The sequence below is a fragment of the Biomphalaria glabrata genome, chromosome 9 (assembly GCF_947242115.1).
Source record: "Biomphalaria glabrata chromosome 9, xgBioGlab47.1, whole genome shotgun sequence".
Taxonomy (NCBI): Eukaryota; Metazoa; Mollusca; class Gastropoda; family Planorbidae; genus Biomphalaria; species Biomphalaria glabrata.
Window position 1 is genome coordinate 28029735 of NC_074719.1, and position 21291 is coordinate 28051025.

At 39.8% G+C, this 21291-nt stretch overlaps 1 protein-coding gene across 1 annotated transcript in view; it reads right to left on the reverse strand.

The window, feature by feature from the left end:
* Positions 1-7916: 7916 nt before the first annotated feature.
* Positions 7917-21291, reverse strand: part of LOC106056754 (70 kDa neurofilament protein-like) — a 43934-nt gene continuing 30559 nt past the window's right edge. The window contains exons 10-14 of the mRNA XM_013213596.2: positions 20908-20963; positions 20668-20792; positions 12596-12697; positions 12188-12307; positions 7917-8258 (exon numbers count right to left, since the gene is read on the reverse strand). Of these exons, the coding sequence (XP_013069050.2) occupies positions 8220-8258; positions 12188-12307; positions 12596-12697; positions 20668-20792; positions 20908-20963 (442 nt within the window). The 3' untranslated portion in view covers positions 7917-8219. The remainder of the gene's footprint in view (positions 8259-12187; positions 12308-12595; positions 12698-20667; positions 20793-20907; positions 20964-21291) is intronic.

A 21291-nucleotide genomic window follows, 5' to 3' on the forward strand; every position in this document is an offset into this window, starting at 1 on the left:
TGATTTTTTTAAATCTTTTCTGACGTATAGAACTTGACATTGTGCAATTTTTTTTCCATTCAATTTTTTTTTGTGTCATTAGAAGATAAATTATGGCAGACACATCAATCAGAATGTTTTCAAACATTTTCATTGTCGCAGCATAAATATTTGTAACAATTTCAATTAATGTAAATTTATTCCTAACGTAACGTGACACGATGTTGGCATCATGTAAAAGCTATTTGGCTTAATCTTAATCTTAATCATACGCCATCTTTGAGTAGTCCTTGTTATTAAAGGTCACATCTCAGTATGGAGCAAACAATTCCCCACATGGATCTCCATCAATAGAGGTTACATCTCAGTATGGAGCAAACAATTCCCCACATGGATCTCCATCAATAGAGGTCAAATCTCAGTATGAAGCAAACAATTCACATGGATCTCCATCAATAGAGATCACATCTCAGTATGGAGCAAACAATTCCTCACATGGATCTCCATCAATAGAGGTCACATCTCAGTATGGAGCAAACAATTCACATGGATCTCCATCAATAGAGATCACATCTCAGTATGGAGCAAACAATTCACATGGATCTCCATCAACAGAGGTCACATCTCAGTATGGAGCAAACAATTCCCCACATGGATCTCCATCAATAGAGATCACATCTCAGTATGGAGCAAACAATTCACATGGATCTCCATCAACAGAGGTCACATCTCAGTATGGAGCAAACAATTCCCCACATGGATCTCCATCAACAGAGGTCACATCTCAGTATGGAGCAAACAATTCCCCACATGGATCTCCATCAACAGAGGTCACATCTCAGTATGGAGCAAACAATTCACATGGATCTCCATCAATAGAGGTCACATTTCAGTATGGAGCAAACAATTCACATGGATCTCCATTAATAGAGGTCACATTCTCTTGGGACAGAATTACAGGTGTCTGCACAGATTATGCTCCAAGTTTGCTAGTATGTTGGTCTAGATTTCTACCTTTGGTAAAGAATAAGTCACCAAAAATCATGAAACTCATCGACAAATATTAGTTATGAAGACACTGCCACAAGAATTACAAGAAGCAATAAAAAGAGTCAGTGCTAGGATCAAATGCAGCATGCCTCCATTTTGTTTGAAAAAAAATCCAATCCTTCCAAATCAAACTTCAAATCGGCAAACAAAATTGGAGGAAACATGATGTCTATCGATACGCTGCTCTCTATGAAAAAAATGACCTGACAAGCAGATACAATTAAAATTTCTGTGAATGCTTGCGGACAAAATATTTTCCAAATCTACTTGACATCACGTTTGCCATTATCCAAAGTCAAAGTTGAAATGTTAAGAAGACAAAACAAACTAAACATTTTATTCTCATGAGAGATGCAGCGAAAAAACAGTTTCTTTTCAATGTCAGTGACACAAATTGGATTCAAGTGTTTGCAAATATCCCAATTCTCTGAGTTGTGCTTTTTCAAAATTCATTTCCACTAATATATTTGTGCGAAACGAGTTTTCCAGTCTGTTCATTTCGAAGTCTAAATATAGAAACAGGTTATGCAGAAGATGACGAGAGTTCTTGACCTGGTGAATCAGAAACAAGATCAGACTGTCCAGATTATATTGTGGTAATGTTCCGCCATGCTTTTTAAAGTGTCCTATAGGTCCGCAACATGAATACGGTGAATAAGAAATAGATAAGTAAATGCAAGTCAGAGATAGAAATAGATATATTTGTCATTTAATTCTAATGAGTACTATCTATGACAAGAATAGAATGACGTATGTTTCTTGATAAGACACACAACGTTTGCAGTACATATCAGATAGCTACATTAAAATTAGTATTTCTTTTGCTTATGAACGAAAAAAACGTTTACGGTTGGTAATCGCTGCATAATGGAGAATTGTAGAAATAGGTGGCCGCTCCAAGAAGGCTGAGAACCGCTGCCCTAAACCAACAAGAAGCCTCTATTGAAGAACACAATAGTAAGTCAAATTGAAAACGTCAGGGACTCTGATTTCTTATTTCCAACCAGGACAAACGATATATCAGCACAATTTTGTTGTTAAATTTGTCAGCCAGATTTTCTTATCTAGAAGACCTCAAAATAATTTTAGAACGTCGCACTGATTAATAACTGACGTGTGGTCTAGTGCACATAATCATAAATCTCAACCATTGCGACTTTGACTAGGATATTGGAAGCCATTATTCTCTGTTGATATAAAATAATGTATGCATAAAGTTCTCAACCTGTGTGTCGCCTCCGTCACGACACAAAGTGTGCTCGATGACATTTGATTCTTCTCATATTTCATATCGATACTACTTTCGATGCAATGTAAAACTAACACTTTTATCTAGATCTACTTATTAATGACATTTTTTTTATTGTGATAATTTCCTTCTTTCGACCTATGTTCGATCTTGGATTAAATTCCTAACTGTGCAACTGTGAGGTGATCGGGGTCGTCAAATGATTGAGAACCGCTGCTTAGTACAGTGAAATATTGCAATCGCTTTTTTTAAATTTCTAGACAGGTGCCTACTCCCTATAGCTCTTTCTGTGCCTGTTCTATGTCCCTACACCAACATTGACACAACAACAACGGACACTTATAAGAATTTCATTTGTTTATTTTCTGGTTACACAAAATAGGAATACATTGATTGAGATGGATAAATATATCAAGAGACAAAGCATTATTGATACAAAGTTGAAACAAATAGTCATAATGGGCTTTTGCAAATGGCACAGGTCAAGGGTTAACAGATGCCTCCAGCCCGAAAGGAGGACACACATAACTCACAGAAACAAGCTAAATCCTACTGGAAAGACAACCCTGAAAAGTAAACATTAAAAGTTATAAAACATTTAACTTTCTTGGGGTGACTTTTGGCTGTACTTTATTGGTTATGTGTGTGTCCACTGCATGCACATTTACTTCCGGTTGACCTTAGGTCGACGTCTCTCACTACGTTCTTGTATTTCTTTTCTTCTGTGTCTCAAGACGCTCTTTTAATTTGAACATTATGTCCACGAATGCAAAAGAAAGACACTCGCAGATCTCAAGACGCTCTGAATAACAAGTTGCTTTTACAGTCCACACTAAACCAATGGTTATGAAGGTTGTTTTCAAAGAATCGTAACGTTTCAACAATTTATTAGTCGATTTAAGCATTTAAACCAGAAGATATGAAGGAATAAATTCGATTGATTGAAAATATTTTCATTGCAGTAAACAACAGAGTGAAAGCCGGACATTTTCACGGACATAAAAAGAAGGACATTTCCTTCTTTTTCCAGATTCATGTAACCATTCACGAATCTCGCTCTCGAAAGAATGTCACACCTGTGATCGAAATCGTCATTGAGATTTTCTGAACGTAGAAATTCAATGGAGCTTGAAACTGATACATCGAAATATATGTCATTTCAACTTATTTAAGATAGAAGCCATTAGGCCATGTCTTCATTAGGCCATGTCTTCATTAGGCCATGTCTTCATTAGGCCATGTCTTCATTAGGCCATGCCTTCATTAGGCCATGTCTTCATTAGGCCATGTCTTCATTAGGCCATGTCTTCATTAGGCCATGTTTTCATTAGGCCATGTTTTCATTAGGCCATATTTTCATTAGGCCATGTTTTCATATGGCCATGTTTTCATTAGGCCATGTCCTTTATTGTATAATAGCCTAAAGATCTTTAAAAGAGAAGCCAGTTAAATCACAAGTGCTAGCTGCCTGGTCGTGCGGTTTGCGCAGTGGACTGTCGTTTGGATTTATCAATTTGTCCTCGGTTCAAACCCTGCCCACTCCCATCCCCCGTCGTCCTGTGGGAGGTTTGGACTAGGAAGTAAACTATCTTCAATTCTAAAGGAACATCCGAAACATGTAAAACATTTAACGAAAATTCTTTCTCTCCGACATGGCAACAATCTAAGTCAATGGGATCGTCTCTCTAGCCTTCGTTAACCCTTTACACTCTAAATACTTCCTCTAGACTTTAAGTATTTGTAATCAAATAGTTCATCTTCATATCTTGAACATATTCACAACATAGCCGTAATAAAAGGCAATAATTTACATGATAGGGGAAGAAATCAACACTCAAAGACATGATAGGGGAAGAAATCAACACTCAAAGACATGATAGGGGAAGAAATCAACACTCAAAGACATGATAGGGGAAGAAATCAACACTCAAAGACATGATAGGGGAAGAAAACACTCAAAGACATGATAGGGGAAGAAATCAACACTCAAAGACATGGTAGGGGAAGAAATCAACACTCAAAGACATGATATTTGTATAGAAAATATGAATCTAACTTAACTACACACGTTTAAAAAAAATGACAATTATATATCTCATACATTTTAGAAAGTACAAAAAATAATAATAACGCGTAAATATTTTAACTCTATAGAACTACACATTTAAAAAGTTAATGTTTAAAAAAAAAGTAATATATGTGAAAAATAATATGCGTTATAATATATAAGGAAAAGACATTCATTTCAATGTTAACAAACAATTATTATAACTGGTAATTGCGAGTTCCTATGCTTTAGACAGGCCAGTGCATGTGACACGGAAATCTAATTTCTAAATACTTTGCGGTAATAGAAAACTAAACACTTTGCGGTAATAGAAAACTAAACACTTTGCGGTAATAGAAAACTAAACACTAGACTTGTATTATTTGACTGATCCGACGTCTAAGAAGTGCTAACCAATGACACACCGCGGCCAAAAGATGAAACCCTCAATAGCCAGTCTTTAGTCATTGTAGAGTCAGAAGTTCAACAGTTGAACATTGGGATAGTTGAAGCTCGAGTAGGTCATTTAAAACAAAACTGTTCTTTCTTACTATCCTCCAGAGATTTGGATTTGTCCCCAACATTGGCTCTGTACTGACTCATTGTGTCATGTCCTACATTGGCTCTGTACTGACTCATTGTGTCATGTCCTACATTGGCTCTGTACTGACTCAATGTGTCATGTCCTACATTGGCTCTGTACTGACTCATTGTGTCATGTCCTACATTGGATCTATACTGACTCAATGTGTCATGTCCTACATTGGATCTGTACTGACTCAATGTGTCATGTCCTACATTGGCTCTGTACTGACTCATTGTGTCATGTCCTACATTGGATCTATACTGACTCATTGTGTCATGTCCTACATTGGATTTGTACTGACTCGTTGTGTCATGTCCTACATTGGATCTGTACTGACTCATTGTGTCATGTCCTACATTGGCTCTGTACTGACTCATTGTGTCATGTCCTACATTGGCTCTGTACTGACTCAATGTGTCATGTCCTACATTGGCTCTGTACTGACTCAATGTGTCATGTCCTACATTGGCTCTGTACTGACTCAATGTGTCATGTCCTACATTGGCTCTGTACTGACTCAATGTGTCATGTCCTACATTGGCTCTGTACTGACTCAATGTGTCATGTCCTACATTGTTATTGAAGACTTTATGCAAACCTAATGGATACAAACGTGTGTACGACTGCTCTGCTATGTCACACTCCTGTACGTTAGTTCTCTTATGAACACTATTTCAATTAAACAAATGTCACACTCCTGTACGTTAGTTCTCTTATGAACACTATTTCAATTAAACAAATGTCACACTCCTGTACGTTAGTTCTCTTATGAACACTATTTCAATTAAACAAATGTCACACTCCTGTACGTTAGTTCTCTTATGAACACTATTTCAATTAAACAAATGTCACACTCCTGTACGTTAGTTCTCTTATGAACACTATTTCAATTAAACAAATGTCACACTCCTGTACGTTAGTTCTCTTATGAACACTATTTCAATTAAACAAATGTCACACTCCTGTACGTTAGTTCTCTTATGAACACTATTTCAATTAAACAAATGTCACACTCCTGTACGTTAGTTCTCTTATGAACACTATTTCAATTAAACAAATGTCACACTCCTGTACGTTAGTTCTCTTATGAACACTATTTCAATTAAACAAATGTCACACTCCTGTACGTTAGTTCTCTTATGAACACTATTTCAATTAAACAAATTCACACTCCTGTACGTTAGTTCTCTTATGAACACTATTTCAATTAAACAAATGTCACACTCCTGTACGTTAGTTCTCTTATGAACACTATTTCAATTAAACAAATGTCACACTCCTGTACGTTAGTTCTCTTATGAACACTATTTCAATTAAACAAATGTCACACTCCTGTACGTTAGTTCTCTTATGAACACTATTTCAATTAAACAAATTCACACTCCTGTACGTTAGTTCTCTTATGAACACTATTTCAATTAAACAAATGTCACACTCCTGTACGTTAGTTCTCTTATGAACACTATTTCAATTAAACAAATTCACACTCCTGTACGTTAGTTCTCTTATGAACACTATTTCAATTAAACAAATGTCACACTCCTGTACGTTAGTTCTCTTATGAACACTATTTCAATTAAACAAATTCACACTCCTGTACGTTAGTTCTCTTATGAACACTATTTCAATTAAACAAATGTCACACTCCTGTACGTTAGTTCTCTTATGAACACTATTTCAATTAAACAAATTCACACTCCTGTACGTTAGTTCTCTTATGAACACTATTTCAATTAAACAAATTCACACTCCTGTACGTTAGTTCTCTTATGAACACTATTTCAATTAAACAAATTCACACTCCTGTACGTTAGTTCTCTTATGAACACTATTTCAATTAAACAAATTCACACTCCTGTACGTTAGTTCTCTTATGAACACTATTTCAATTAAACAAATGTCACACTCCTGTACGTTAGTTCTCTTATGAACACTATTTCAATTAAACAAATTCACACTCCTGTACGTTAGTTCTCTTATGAACACTATTTCAATTAAACAAATTCACACTCCTGTACGTTAGTTCTCTTATGAACACTATTTCAATTAAACAAATTCACAACTCCTGTACGTTAGTTCTCTTATGAACACTATTTCAATTAAACAAATTCACACTCCTGTACGTTAGTTCTCTTATGAACACTATTTCAATTAAACAAATGTCACACTCCTGTACGTTAGTTCTCTTATGAACACTATTTCAATTAAACAAATGTCACACTCCTGTACGTTAGTTCTCTTATGAACACTATTTCAATTAAACAAATTGTGTTACTAAAATGATAAAAAAGCAATTCTAGAACGTGAAATGACCAGAGTAACGTCCAGAAGTAGTTGGACATAAGTTGTTCTCTTGTCAACAATGCAAACCTCCTTTTGTTGTCGACAGGTTCATGAGACAAATCTTTGTTTATTCTTCGTTACTATTTAGAATTTTGATTCAAATAGAGACGTTTTCAACTAATAGACGACAATAGAAATGGGTATGGACCACAAGTAGAGACTTCAGATGTCAGTTGTGGATGTTTCAAGTCAAGAATAAGTTTACATTTTATTTTTCTTTTCTTTCGGAGAGTCATTCTATGTACTCTATGTCAACTTGAAAGCATAGGTATAGGACAAATGTAAATATGCAGCAGCTAAGTCTTTTCAAGAAACATTTGCAATACCATTGCTAAATTAGATAGAACAACTGTATATGAGATAAAGAGACAGGTGGTTGCGTTACAGTCTTGGGGTTGTCAAAAAGTGATTTTCTAGAATTCGAGAACTATGTCTTAAATTTTTTGATGAGATGTGATGTCCCCTACTTACCTACATATCTTTAGCTGCATATCTTTAGCTGCATATCTTTAGCTGCATATCTTTAGCTGCATATCTTTAGCTGCATATCTTTAGCTGCATATCTTTAGCTGCATATCTTTAGCTGCATATCTTTAGCTGCATATCTTTAGCTGCATATCTTTAGCTGCATATCTTTAGCTGCATATCTTTAGCTGCATATCTTTAGCTGCATATCTTTAGCTGCATATCTTTAGCTGCATATCTTTAGCTGCATATCTTTAGCTGCATATCTTACATTGATATTCTTAGCTCTACGTCCTTGATATAACTCTCTAGTATTATTTATAAATGTACATATAAATCCTGATAAATACATTTTTGTCACATGAACATAACAAGTAAAAACATATTGTTGTAAGAAAAGCCAGTAACTATGGCAAAGGAAATGAAAAGCAATTAATTCAAAGTAACGGATGAAAGGTCATCAAATCTGTTGAACTCTCATCTTTTCATGCAGTTTCAGTTTAGTAATCTCTCAGTTGCTCCGTGTAGCGTGCAACATCCTGGGACAGAAGTAAAACAGATTGTAATTGACTTCCAGAGTCAAATAGTTCGGTATATTAAGGATTATGTCATAATCTATAACGAAAAAATAGGATAGTCTTTCTATTTGTAACAATATGAATCTGAAGTTTTTGTATTTATACACGCAGAAACTCCAAGGGCCTATCTATGGCCAGTTTATGACGAAGGGTCCCGGCTGGCACCGCTGACACATGTGTCTGCCAGTCGCCGTCAGTTCAACTTGATCCGAACATGAGAAAGGCGCCGCGTGACCAGCTCCCGATCTAACGTGTTGGACGTTTCTTTTGAACTCATCCCTCCTTGTGAGGGGGCACTGCTGTGTGGAGAGGGGGAACTGCTGTGTGGAGAGGGGGAACTGTTGTGTGGAGAGGGGGAACTGCTGTGTGGAGAGGGGGAACTGCTGTGTGGAGAGGGGGAACTGTTGTGTGGAGAGGGGGAACTGTTGTGTGGAGAGGGGGAACTGTTGTGTGGAGAGGGGAACTGCTGTGTGGAGAGGGGGAACTGCAGTGTGGAGAGGGGGAACTGTTGTGTGGAGAGGGGGAACTGCAGTGTGGAGAGGGGGAACTGCTGTGTGGAGAGGGGGAACTGTTGTGTGGAGAGGGGGAACTGCTGTGTGGAGAGGGGGAACTGCTGTGTGGAGAGGGGGAACTGCTGTGTGGAGTGGGGAAACTTGTGGAGAGAGGGGAACTGCTGTGTGGAGAGGGGGAACTGCTGAGTGGAGAGAGGGAATGGTTGCGGGGAGAGTGGGAACTGCTGTGTGGAGAGGGGGAACTGCTGTGTGGAGAGGGGGAACTGCTGTGTGGAGAAAGGGAACCGCTGAATGGAGAGAGGGAATGGTTGCGGGGAGAGTGGGAACTGATGTGTGGAGAGGGGGAACTGCTGTGTGGTGTGGGGGAGCTACTGTGTCGATGGCATCGCTCCGACTATAACTACTGCCCAGACTTTTTCCTAGCTCTATGAGAAGAACCCTATCCCACACGACTGAAGGAAATTAACCAACAACTTGATCACAAAACCTTTAACGTTACCTTTAATAGATACAGTTACACCCTAGTTAATTCGGTGCCAAAGTGAGAGTTCTGCCGAGTGCCATGTACACACGTGTGGAGAGGGGGAACTGTTGTGTGGAAAGGGGGAACTGCTGTGTGGAGAGGGGGAACTGCTGTGTGGAGAGGGGGAACTGCTGTGTGGAGAAAGGGAACCGCTGAGTGGAGAGAGGGAATGGTTGCGGGGAGAGTGGGAACTGATGTGTGGAGAGGGGGAACTGCTGTGTGGTGTGGGTGGTTGCGGGGAGAGTGGGAACTGATGTGTGGAGAGGGGGAACTGCTGTGTGGTGATGGGGAGCTACTGTGTCGATGGCATCGCTCCGACTATAACTACTGCCCAGACTTTTTCCTAGCTCTATGAGAAGAACCCTATCCCACACGACTGAAGGAAATTAACCAACAACTTGATCACAAAACCTTTAACGTTACCTTTAATAGATACAGTTACACCCTAGTTAATTCGGTGCCAAAGTGAGAGTTCTGCCGAGTGCCATGTACACACGTCTCACAAAAGTACAATGCAGCCCTCAATGCTGTACGGCACGTAATGACACATGTTTCCTCACAAAGGTAACCAAAGCAAGTTATTTAGTATCATAGCAGGCCAAAGTGACAAACACCTTGTGTGGTATGAATTTCTAGATCGTTCGTGTCTGTTACGTGCGCAGCAAAGTGTGAATGTGAAATGGTGTAAAAACGTGTTAAAAGAATAACATAGTTTCGGTTACAGTAATGTCAACAAGGTTCTTATTGATATATATTATAATTTGTTGAACCAAGATAAAAGTCTCATAACCTATCAATGAGTCCGTTTTGGTAAATGAGTAAGAGTATCATCTATTTGTGGTCATGTCATTAAAGAACAAGATTATCTCCCTTTCCAATTCACCCGTGGATCAGGAATATTCAAGCCATAGTCTTATTTTGATCGTTTCAACTTTAAAGTAACAAGATTAAAAAAAAAAGTTATTTTTCACTTAAAAGCAAACAGGTTAACACGTCATCAATAATACGACTCTTCAAACTTTTCTTCATAGCTCAAGAGTTTGGACACGCAAGCAAGAAGTAAAGGAAAGATCACTCTTTTGATTCTGCAAGTCGGACGAACTAGAGTTACGCCAGGAAAAAAAAGAGGGGGTGGGGGAAAACAAGTAGTATTCACCCGTCACTAAATAGCAGGGCCGGACAGTTGTGACCAAGAAAGATCACTCTTGTCACGGATGAATGTGTATATGTATGTATAATCTATTTTTACATTCTGCGCGAATGACCGGAAGTGTGTTGGTTGTTAGGGGGAGACCAGCGTATGTGATATGCAGTAAAGATGATTAAAGTTTATGTGTTCGATCTAGTGGTTTCATTGTTTTATTTCGTTAATTAGAACTGAACCAGGGACACCTAGACGTATCGAGACCTAAGATAGATTCTATCGAGTTATTATTATTATAAATATAATAAGAAAGCCGTGACAACTCTTTTTTATTTCTACCTCACTTAGCGGCGAAAAAAAGACCGGGGGGGGGGGGGAGAACAAGTAATCTACTCATATTCACCCGTCACTAAAAAGCAGGGCCGGACTCAACCGTTGTGGAGCCCTATGCGAAACGGATTTCGCGGGGTCAAGTTTGGGTAGGGATACGGATAATAAGTGAAATTTAAGAGTTTGTAATAGAAAATAAATTCGTCTTTGCATTTTATTTATTCATTACTACATACAGAATTACTTTACGAGCCTTGCGTGTAGCGAAGTCATACGGTGTGGTGATTATGTTTTGTATATAATATTGTAAACGGCATTTAATAGACCCTGGGTTGTAAGACTTAAAGATTTCTATGTTTATTTATTATTTTTACGATTATTTCATTGGTCCATTGGTTGGGACAGAGTGACAGCGCTTGAAGTTTTGTTATTGTTGTTGTTAGAGGCCTGAGTCGTGGAGCCTGGTCGTACGCTATGAGTAATTTAGAAGTCAGTTTTATAATGATGTATATATTCATTTAGTTAACGTTTGATGCGTTGTCTTCAGCTACAGATATCCTGATTTACTTTTATTAAAGTTATATTTGTGTTGTTAATTCATCTCTGGCGTCTCTATGAGTTACTGAAAGAAGTTTTAGTAGTACATTATTAGTACGTTCTGTGTCAAGTATAATTAAACTATAATCCCAGTAAGGAGTTCACAACAATCACAACAGACAGTATATCATAAAAATATTATTTCCTACATATGTCACGCTCAATAGCAAGAATTATCAAATGTTTCAATATATCTACGAGAATTGTTGACCTCAAGTAATTCTTCATTAGCATGGCGCGAGAAGCTTCTTTCACCAGATTACACAATTACAGCTAATGCATAATGTCGTTTTTATTTATCGCGCGTAGGCTTGGCATTTTCCATATTGAATGACACCCCAAAATGACACTTTTTGTCTATATATTTCATGAGATTTGTATGAGTTTTCAAAAGATTTCCGGAGATTTCCATGACTTTTTCATTTATTTTGCAATTTCAGGAGATTTCTAAAGCAAATCAACAGACGGTGGAATTTGTCAACATCGAGACGGATATGAGATTTGAGTGTATCTTATCTCCATTAAACAGGCTGCATTCGGGTTTCCATGGCGTGAACGAAAAGTTTAATTCTGCAGACGACATCGCATTATTTTGAAATACAATTATATGTATACACGTAATGATGGATAAAGAAACCCTCCAAGTTATGCATATTGGGACAAAAAATTGTGTCCAGTAATTTCAATTAAAATGAGTTTTGGTTGATTTATGAATTGTGAATGCTGTTACCTTGACTAAGTCAGTAATTGTTCATCTTAAAACACATTTAAGTTGAACTCTTACCTTCCCGTGTTCATTCAATAAGAGAGTCTCAGCTGTAAAACTATGATCCCAGGTTGTTATGCCTTTCGCCACCAGGTCAATTTTGTCACGTTTAAGGGAAGCTTGGCTTTCAGGATAGACCTTTGGGTTAGAGATTTGAAGGACATCTTAAGTCAAAACTCTGATAACACTTACGTAACATAGAACTTCGACAGAAAATTGATTATGCGCCTTTGATCGCTTCAAATTTTACAAACCTAGTCCTTACATTAGTTTTGTGCATCATAAATGTAAATATTTCGATTTTTAATCCTAAACATATTTTATAATTCATAAATTCATAATTTATACACAAAGTTTCTGAATTAAGATTGTAAAAGATTGTAAGATGCAATCACAACATTTAAAAAAAAATAATTGAATAATTACCTTCATCGAGGTTCCCGCATTAAGGTTATAAATTGGAAATATAAATTCCAATTCTTTGTCATTGACTTTTCGCTTAAGTTTCCAGCTCGTCATCGTTATAGCCTAGAATTCGACAAAGTTTATGAAAGTAGATTAATTGTAAAAGTCAAGGCGGATAATAAAAGTTAATTTACAGACCATTGTTACTGCTTTCACTCGGTGGTCATTCTTTGTGCTTTCACTCGGTGGTCATTCTATGTGCTTTTTTGTTATTTTATGTGCTTTCTGTCATTGGCCCTTCATTTTGCTTTTGGTCGGTGGTCATTCAAAGTGCTTTAAATCGGTGGTTATTTTATGTGCTTTCTGTCAGTGGTCATTCATTTTGCTTTTGGTCGGTGGTCATTGAAAGTGCTTTCAATCAGTGGTTATTTTATGTACTTTCTGTCAGTGGTCATTCATTTTGCTTTTGGTCGGTGGTCATTCTAAGTGCTTTCAATCGGTGGTTATTTTATGTGCTTTCTGTCAGTGGTCATTTATTTTGCTTTTGGTTGGTGGTCATTCTAAGTGCTTTCAATCGGTGGTTATTTTATGTGCTTTCTGTCAGTGGTCATTTATTTTGCTTTTGGTTGATGGTCATTCTAAGTGCTTTCAGTCATTCTTAGATTTAAAAATGAAAATCTTCATGAGAACGTCGTGATTTGAGTTGATTTAAACGAATTGATTGATGGGCTGTATCATCTATTTGTTTGTTCACTGCTATGACATACGATGAAGTAGTAAGAGATGTTTGTTAAATTGCATTGTCTTCTACAGAAAGAGGCAGCGATTCAGACTTGTTCTAAACATTGAGTGCACATCTAAAATGTGAACATGATTGGTCAAACGGTTTTGATTTCTATAAGGAACATACATACACACGCCTTACTTTCTACTTTATAGTATAGATGGTTACAAAATTTTTTTTAAATACTTTTTAGAGCTCGAATACAAAACAACATCCAGTAGTGATAGATCTGATTTTGGTGCCGATCGACAAGCCTTTGTCTTTACAAATTATTTTCAGTTTTGAAAGGGCTGCTGTGGACTGTGCTATTTGGGCCAGTAGTTCGGGTTTTGTTCGCTCATCTTAGACAATAGATCCGAGGTATTTGAAGCTGTTAACACTAGTCAGCTTTTCACCTCCAATACTGATGCCCTTAAAGCCCTATTGGCTATTGGTCATAATTTGTTTTTTTTTGCATTTATTTGCATGCCATATGCTGTGGAAGTCTTGTCAATGCACATCACCAAGTCAGCTTGTTCTTCTTATGTCCCTGCTAGGCTGTCAATGTCATCTGCGAAGCGCAAGTTAGTGATTCTTCTTCCTCCAATGCTAACAGTACCATCGTAGCCCTCGAGAGCATCTTCCATTATCATTTCAAGGAAGATATTGAAGAGGGTTGGTGAAAGTGGACAGCCTTGTCTTACTCCAACTGTGGCTTTGAACCAGTCCCCAATATTATTGTTGAAGTACACCGCACTGGTAGCATCCTTGTAGAGTTTCAGAACCTCTACAATATTAAATGACCAAAAGTTTTAATTTCAAGTGTCTTAAAGTTGACGTTAAGAGTGATCATCGAGAAATAACTAGAAAATAGTTTTATTGTTATTTAGGAATCGGCCTCCATTGGTATGGGACCTACATGTCTGAACCACCCAAAGTGACGTGATTATTGGTATGGGACCTACCTGTCTGAACCACCCAAAGTGACGTGATTATTGGTATGGGACCTACCTGTCTGAACCACCCAAAGTGACGTGATTATTGGCATGGAACCTACCTGTCTGAACCACCCAAATTGACGTGATTATTGGCATGGAACCTACCTGTCTGAACCACCCAAAGTGACGTGATTATTGGCATGGGACCTACCTGTCTGAACCACCCAAAGTGACGTGATTATTGGTATGGGACCTACCTGTCTGAACCACCCAAAGTGACGTGATTATTGGTATGGGACCTACCTGTCTGAGCCACCCAAAGTGAGGTGATAATTGGTATGGGACCTACCTGCCTGAACCACCCAAAGTGACGAGATTATTAGTATGGGTTCTACCTGTCTGAACCACCCAAAGTGACGTGATTATTGGTATGGGACCTACCTGTGTTAACCGCCCAAAGTGACGTGATTATTGGTATGGGACCTACCTGTCTGAACCACCCAAAGTGACGTGATTATTGGTATGGGACTTACCTGATTGAACCACCTAAAGTATCGTGGTGTCACGTATCAGTCTATCTAAAATTAAGTCTTCCCGGATGTAACCTTGTTATTTAGCTCCACCTTTCCTTCTAGACTATTCTAAAGACGGACAAAACATATGACGTCATCTGATCACGTGATTGAAACGTGGGTATCTCCTGAGAATTGTGGCATTGGTTAGAGCTGGTCTTTTGGACGTCAGTTTGGAGATGTAACTCAAGTAGTCAATGTAGAATTCATATATATTTGAATCTATTTGGTAGCAAGCTCAGTAGAAGATATTCATGTGATACAGTTTTATTTGTACATTTTGTATATTGTGATTGATTCCTAGTTCCTGAATAAAAGTTTTGTTTTTGAATTGAAGGATCTTCGTTATTTGAATCTCTAAAAATATTTGGATCTAATATCAATATCTATATAGTTCAGCACTAGAGTCCCCGGCACGTCACAGAGAGAAGAAAACTACAGTGGCAGATACTGCCAATCGCAATAAGAGCCTGTGACACCTGGTTATTGGGATGTATCCTACACGTCTGAACCACCCAAAGTATCGTGGTTATTGGCATGGATCCTACACGTCTGAACCACCCAAAGTATCGTGGTTATTGGCATGGGTCCTACACGTCTGAACCACCTAGAGTATCGTGGTTATTAACATGGGTCCTACACGTCTGAACCACTCAGAGTATCGAGGTTATTGGCATAGGTCCTACACGTCTGAACCACCCAAAGTATCGTGGCTATTGGCATGGGTCCTACACGTCTGAACCACCCAAAGTATCGTGGTTATTTGCATGGGCCCTTTACGTCTGAACCACTCAGAGTATTGTGGTTATTGGCATAGGTCCTACCTGTCTGAACCACCCAAAGTATCGTGGCTATTGGCATGGATCCTACATGTCTGAACCACCCAAAGTATCGTGGTTATTGGCATGGATCCTACATGTCCCACCACCCAAGGTATCGTGGTTATTGGCATGGATCCTACATGTCTGAACCACCCAAAGTATCGTGGTTATTGGCATGGATCCTACATGTCTGAACCACCCAAAGTATCGTGGTTATTGGCATGGGTCCTACCTGTCTGAACCACCCAAGGTATCGTGGTTATTGGCATGGATCCTACATGTCTGAACCACCCAAAGTATCGTGGTTATTGGCATGGATCCTACATGTCTGAACCACCCAAAGTATCGTGGTTATTGGCATGGATCCTACATGTCTGAACCACCCAAAGTATCGTGGTTATTGGCATGGATCCTACATGTCTGAACCACCCAAAGTATTGTGGCTATTGGCATGGGTCCTACCTGTCTGAACCACCCAAAGTATCGTGGTTATTGGCATGGATCCTACACGTCTGAACCACCCAAAGTATCGTGGCTATTGGCATGGGTCCTACACGTCTAAACCACCCAAAGTATCGTGGTTATTTGCATGGGCCCTTTACGTCTGAACCACTCAGAGTATCGTGGTTATTGGCATAGGTCCTACCTGTCTGAACCACCCAAAGTATCGTGGTTATTGGCATGGATCCTACATGTCTGAACCACCCAGAGTATCGTGGCTATTGGCATGGATCCTACATGTCTAAACCACCCAAAGTATCGTGGTTATAGGCATGGATCCTACATGTCTAAACCACCCAAGGTATCGTGGTTATTGGCATGGATCCTACATGTCTGAACCACCTAAAGTATCGTGGTTATTGGCATGGGTCCTACCTGTCTGAACCAACCAAGGTATCGTGGTTATTGGCATGGATCCTACATGTCTGAACCACCCAAAGTATCGTGGTTATTGGCATGGATCCTACATGTCTGAACCACCCAAAGTATCGTGGTTATTGGCATGGATCCTACATGTATGAACCACCCAAAGTATCGTGGTTATTGGCATGGATCCTACATGTCTGAACCACCCAAAGTATCGTGGCTATTGGCATGGGTCCTATCTGTCTGAACCACCCAAAGTATCGTGGTTATTGGCATGGATCCTACATGTCTAAACCACCCAAAGTATCGTGGTTATTGGCATGGATCCTACATGTCTGAACCACCCAAAGTATCGTGGCTATTGGCATGGGTCCTACATGTCTGAACCACCCAGAGTATCGTGGCTATCGGCATGGGTCCTACATGTCTGAACCACCCAGAGTATCGTGGTTATTGGCATGGATCCTACATGTCTGAACCACCTAAAGTATCGTGGTTATTGGCATGGGTCCTACCTGTCTGAACCAACCAAGGTATCGTGGTTATTGGCATGGATCCTACATGTCTGAACCACCCAAAGTATCGTGGTTATTGGCATGGATCCTACATGTCTGAACCACCCAAAGTATCGTGGTTATTGGCATGGATCCTACATGTATGAACCACCCAAAGTATCGTGGTTATTGGCATGGATTCTACATGTCTGAACCACCCAAAGTATCGTGGCTATTGGCATGGGACCTACCTGTCTGAACCACCCAAAGTATCGTGGTTATTGGCATGGATCCTACATGTCTAAACCACCCAAAGTATCGTGGTTATTGGCATGGATCCTACATGTCTGAACCACCCAAAGTATCGTGGCTATTGGCATGGGTCCTACATGTCTGAACCACCCAGAGTATCGTGGCTATCGGCATGGGTCCTACATGTCTGAACCACCCAGAGTATCGTGGTTATTGGCATGGGTCCTACCTGTCTGAACCACCCAAAGTATCGTGGTTATTTGCATGGGCCCTTTACGTCTGAACCACTCAGAGTATCGTGGTTATTGGCATAGGTCCTACCTGTCTGAACCACCCAAAGTATCGTGGCTATTGGCATGGGTCCTACCTTTCTGAACCACCCAGAGTATCGTGGTTATTGGCATGGGTCCTACCTGTCTGAACCACCCAAAGTATCGTGGTTATTGGCATGGATCCTACATGTCTAAACCACCCAAAGTATTGTGGTTATTGGCATGGATCCTACAAGGTCTGAACCACCCAAAGTATCGTGGTTATTGGCATGGGTCCTACACGTCTGAACCACCCAGAGTATCGTGGCTATCGGCATGGGTCCTACATGTCTGAACCACCCAAAGTATAGTGGTTATTGGCATGGGTCCTACACGTCTGAACCACCTAGAGTATCGTGGCTATCGGCATGGGTCCTACATGTCTGAACCACCCAAAGTATCGTGGTTATTGGCATGGATCCTACAAGGTCTGAACCACCCAAAGTATCGTGGTTATTGGCATGGGTCCTACATGTCTGAACCACCCAAGGTATCGTGGTTATTGGCATGGATCCTACAAGGTCTGAACCACCCAAAGTATCGTGGTTATTGGCATGGGTCCTACATGTCTGAACCACCCAGAGTATCGTGGCTATCGGCATGGGTCCTACATGTCTGAACCACCCAAAGTATAGTGGTTATTGGCATGGGTCCTACACGTCTGAACCACCCAGAGTATCGTGGCTATCGGCATGGGTCCTACATGTCTGAACCACCCAAAGTATCGTGGTTATTGGCATGGATCCTACATGTCTGAACCACCCAAAGTATCTTGGCTATTGGCATGGATCCTACATGTCTGAACCACCCAAATATCGTGGTTATTGGCATGGGTCCTACACGTCTGAACCACCCAGAGCATCGTGGTTATTGGCATGAATCCTACATGTCTGAACCACCCAACATATCGTGGTTATTGGCATGGATCCTACATGTCTGAACCACCCAAAATATCGTGGTTATTGGCATTGGTCCTACATGTCTGAACCACCCAGAGTATCGTGATTATTGGCATAGATCTTACCTATCTGAACCACCCAAAGTATCTTGGTTATTGGCGTGGATTTTACATGTCTGAACCACCCAAAGTATTATGGCTATTTGCATGGGTCCTACCTGTCTGAACCACCCAAAGTATCTTGGTTATTGGCATGGATCCTACATGTCTGAACCACCCAAAGTATCGTGGCTATTGGCATGGATTCTAGCTGTCTGAACGACCCAAAGTATCTTGGTTATTGGCATGGATCCTACATGTCTGAACCACCCAAAGTATCGTGGCTATAGGCATGGGTCCTACCTGTCTGAACAATCCAAAGTATCGTGGTTATTGGCATGGATCCTACCTGTCTGAAGCACCCAAATATCGTGGCTATTGGCATGGGTCATACATGTCTGAACCACCCTGAGTATCGTGGCTATTGGCATGGGTCATACATGTCTTAACCACCCTGAGTATCGTGGCTATTGGCATGTATCCTACCTGTCTGAACCACCCTGAGTATCGTGGCTATTGGCATGGGTCATACATGTCTGAACCACCCAGAGTATCTTGGCTATTGGCATGGGTCATACATGTCTGAACCACCCTGAGTATCGTGGCTATTGGCATGGGTCATACATGTCTGAACCACCCTGAGTATCGTGGCTATTGGCATGGGTCATACATGTCTGAACCACCCTGAGTATCGTGGCTATTGGCATGGATCCTACCTGTCTGAACCACCCAAAGTATCGTGGCTATAGGCATGGGTCATACATGTCTGAACCACCCAGAGTATCGTGGTTATTGGCATGGATCCTACATGTCTGAACCACCCAAAGTATCGTGGTTATTGGCATGGGTCCTACACGACTGAACCACCCAGAGTATCGTGGCTATCGGCATGGGTCCTACATGTCTGAACCACCCAAAGTATCGTGGTTATTGGCATGGATCCTACATGTCTAAACCACCCAAGGTGTCGTGGTTATTGGCATGGGTCCTAAACGTCTGAACCACCCAGAGTATCGTGGTTATTGGCATGGATCCTACATGTCTGAACCACCCAAAGTATCGTGGCTATTGGCATGGGTCCTACATGTCTGAACCACCCAGAGTATCGTGGCTATTGGCATGGATCATACATGTCTGAACCACCCAAAGTATCGTGGCTATTGGCATGGGTCATACATGTCTTAACCACCCAGAGTATCGTGGCTATTGGCATGGGTCATACATGTCTGAACCACCCAAAGTATCGTGGCTATTGGCATGGGTCCTACATGTCTGAACCACCCAGAGTATCGTGGCTATTGGCATGGATCATACATGTCTGAACCACCCAAAGTATCGTGGCTATTGGCATGGGTCGTACATGTCTGAACCACCCAGAGTATCGTGGCTATTGGCATGTATCCTACACGTCTGAACCACCCAAAGTATCGTGGCTATTGGCATGGGTCATACATGTCTGAACCACCCAGAGTATCGTGGTTATTGGCATGGGTCATACATGTCTGATTCACCCAAAGTATCGTGGCTATTGGCATGGATCCTACATGTCTGAACCACCCAAAGTGTCGTGGTTATTGGCATGGATCCTACATGTCTGAACCACCCAAAGTATCGTGGTTATTGGCATGGATCCTACATGTCTGAACCACCCAAAGTATCGTGGTTTAAAGTTTTCTTTGATTCTAGTTTGAAGTTCACATTGGTCAGGCTTTTTATCGCTGCGTAGGCTAAGCCCAATTTAAATATATTTTATTGTAGAGTTAACAAAAAAGCTAGATGTGGCATTCATACTCTCCTGCATTGACTGCTGCAATGCTGTTCTGGTGGGAACATCAGACGATAAAGTCGCCAAGCTGCAGAGAAATGGCTTTGTGCGGATTGTTTTATGGAAATATAGGTCTTCCAAATGTTGTCGTTTGTCCTTCTCTTATGATGAAATGCCCAAAGAACCTTAGTAATCTGATTACACCATATGCCTATCAGAGCGAAGAAACTACTTATACGGCAGAAAAATACTTATTCGGAAAGATAAGATTGATATGTGGAGTTGAAAAGATCAAATGACGTTATTCACATACTTTGCCAGTAAGATTTTGTAACTCGATGTAGTTCCCCTCATCATCAATTTTTTCTATGGCGACTTCCTTGCGATGAGTCTTTTCCACTCTTCTATTGAGAGAGTTTACAGTAATGATTTGAGGATCTGTTCAAAACAAAAGAACAAACTTATGAAATTTAGATTATTCTAGAAGCTATTCAAAAAGTTTAAATAATCTTCTTGTTGAAATAGATTTCAGCATCTAATGTATTGTATCTACCTGAGTCATTGCCATCTCCAGATTGTGTTGTACCAATAACGGTGAATTTGATACCTCTGTTTAAAGACATAAACAAGTTAATGTAATTATTTTTAATCATTAAAAAAAAAGAACTTAGTTAACACATCTGTTAAGTATTGTAGACAGACACTTTGAAAGTAACCAATGTAAATGAAAACTCAATGTCATATTGGTCTGTGTGTTTCATCTGATATTAAACATGTGTCATTGCTCAGTTTTCATTGTCGTTGAGGTGCTGGTCATAAATATATTTCAATATGCATATTAAATGTAATGAACGTTTTTTTTTTCATAATGAATTGCATGATTAATTAATATTTGTAAACGCATTCATACTCGAAAACAGAAGATTAACACTAGTTT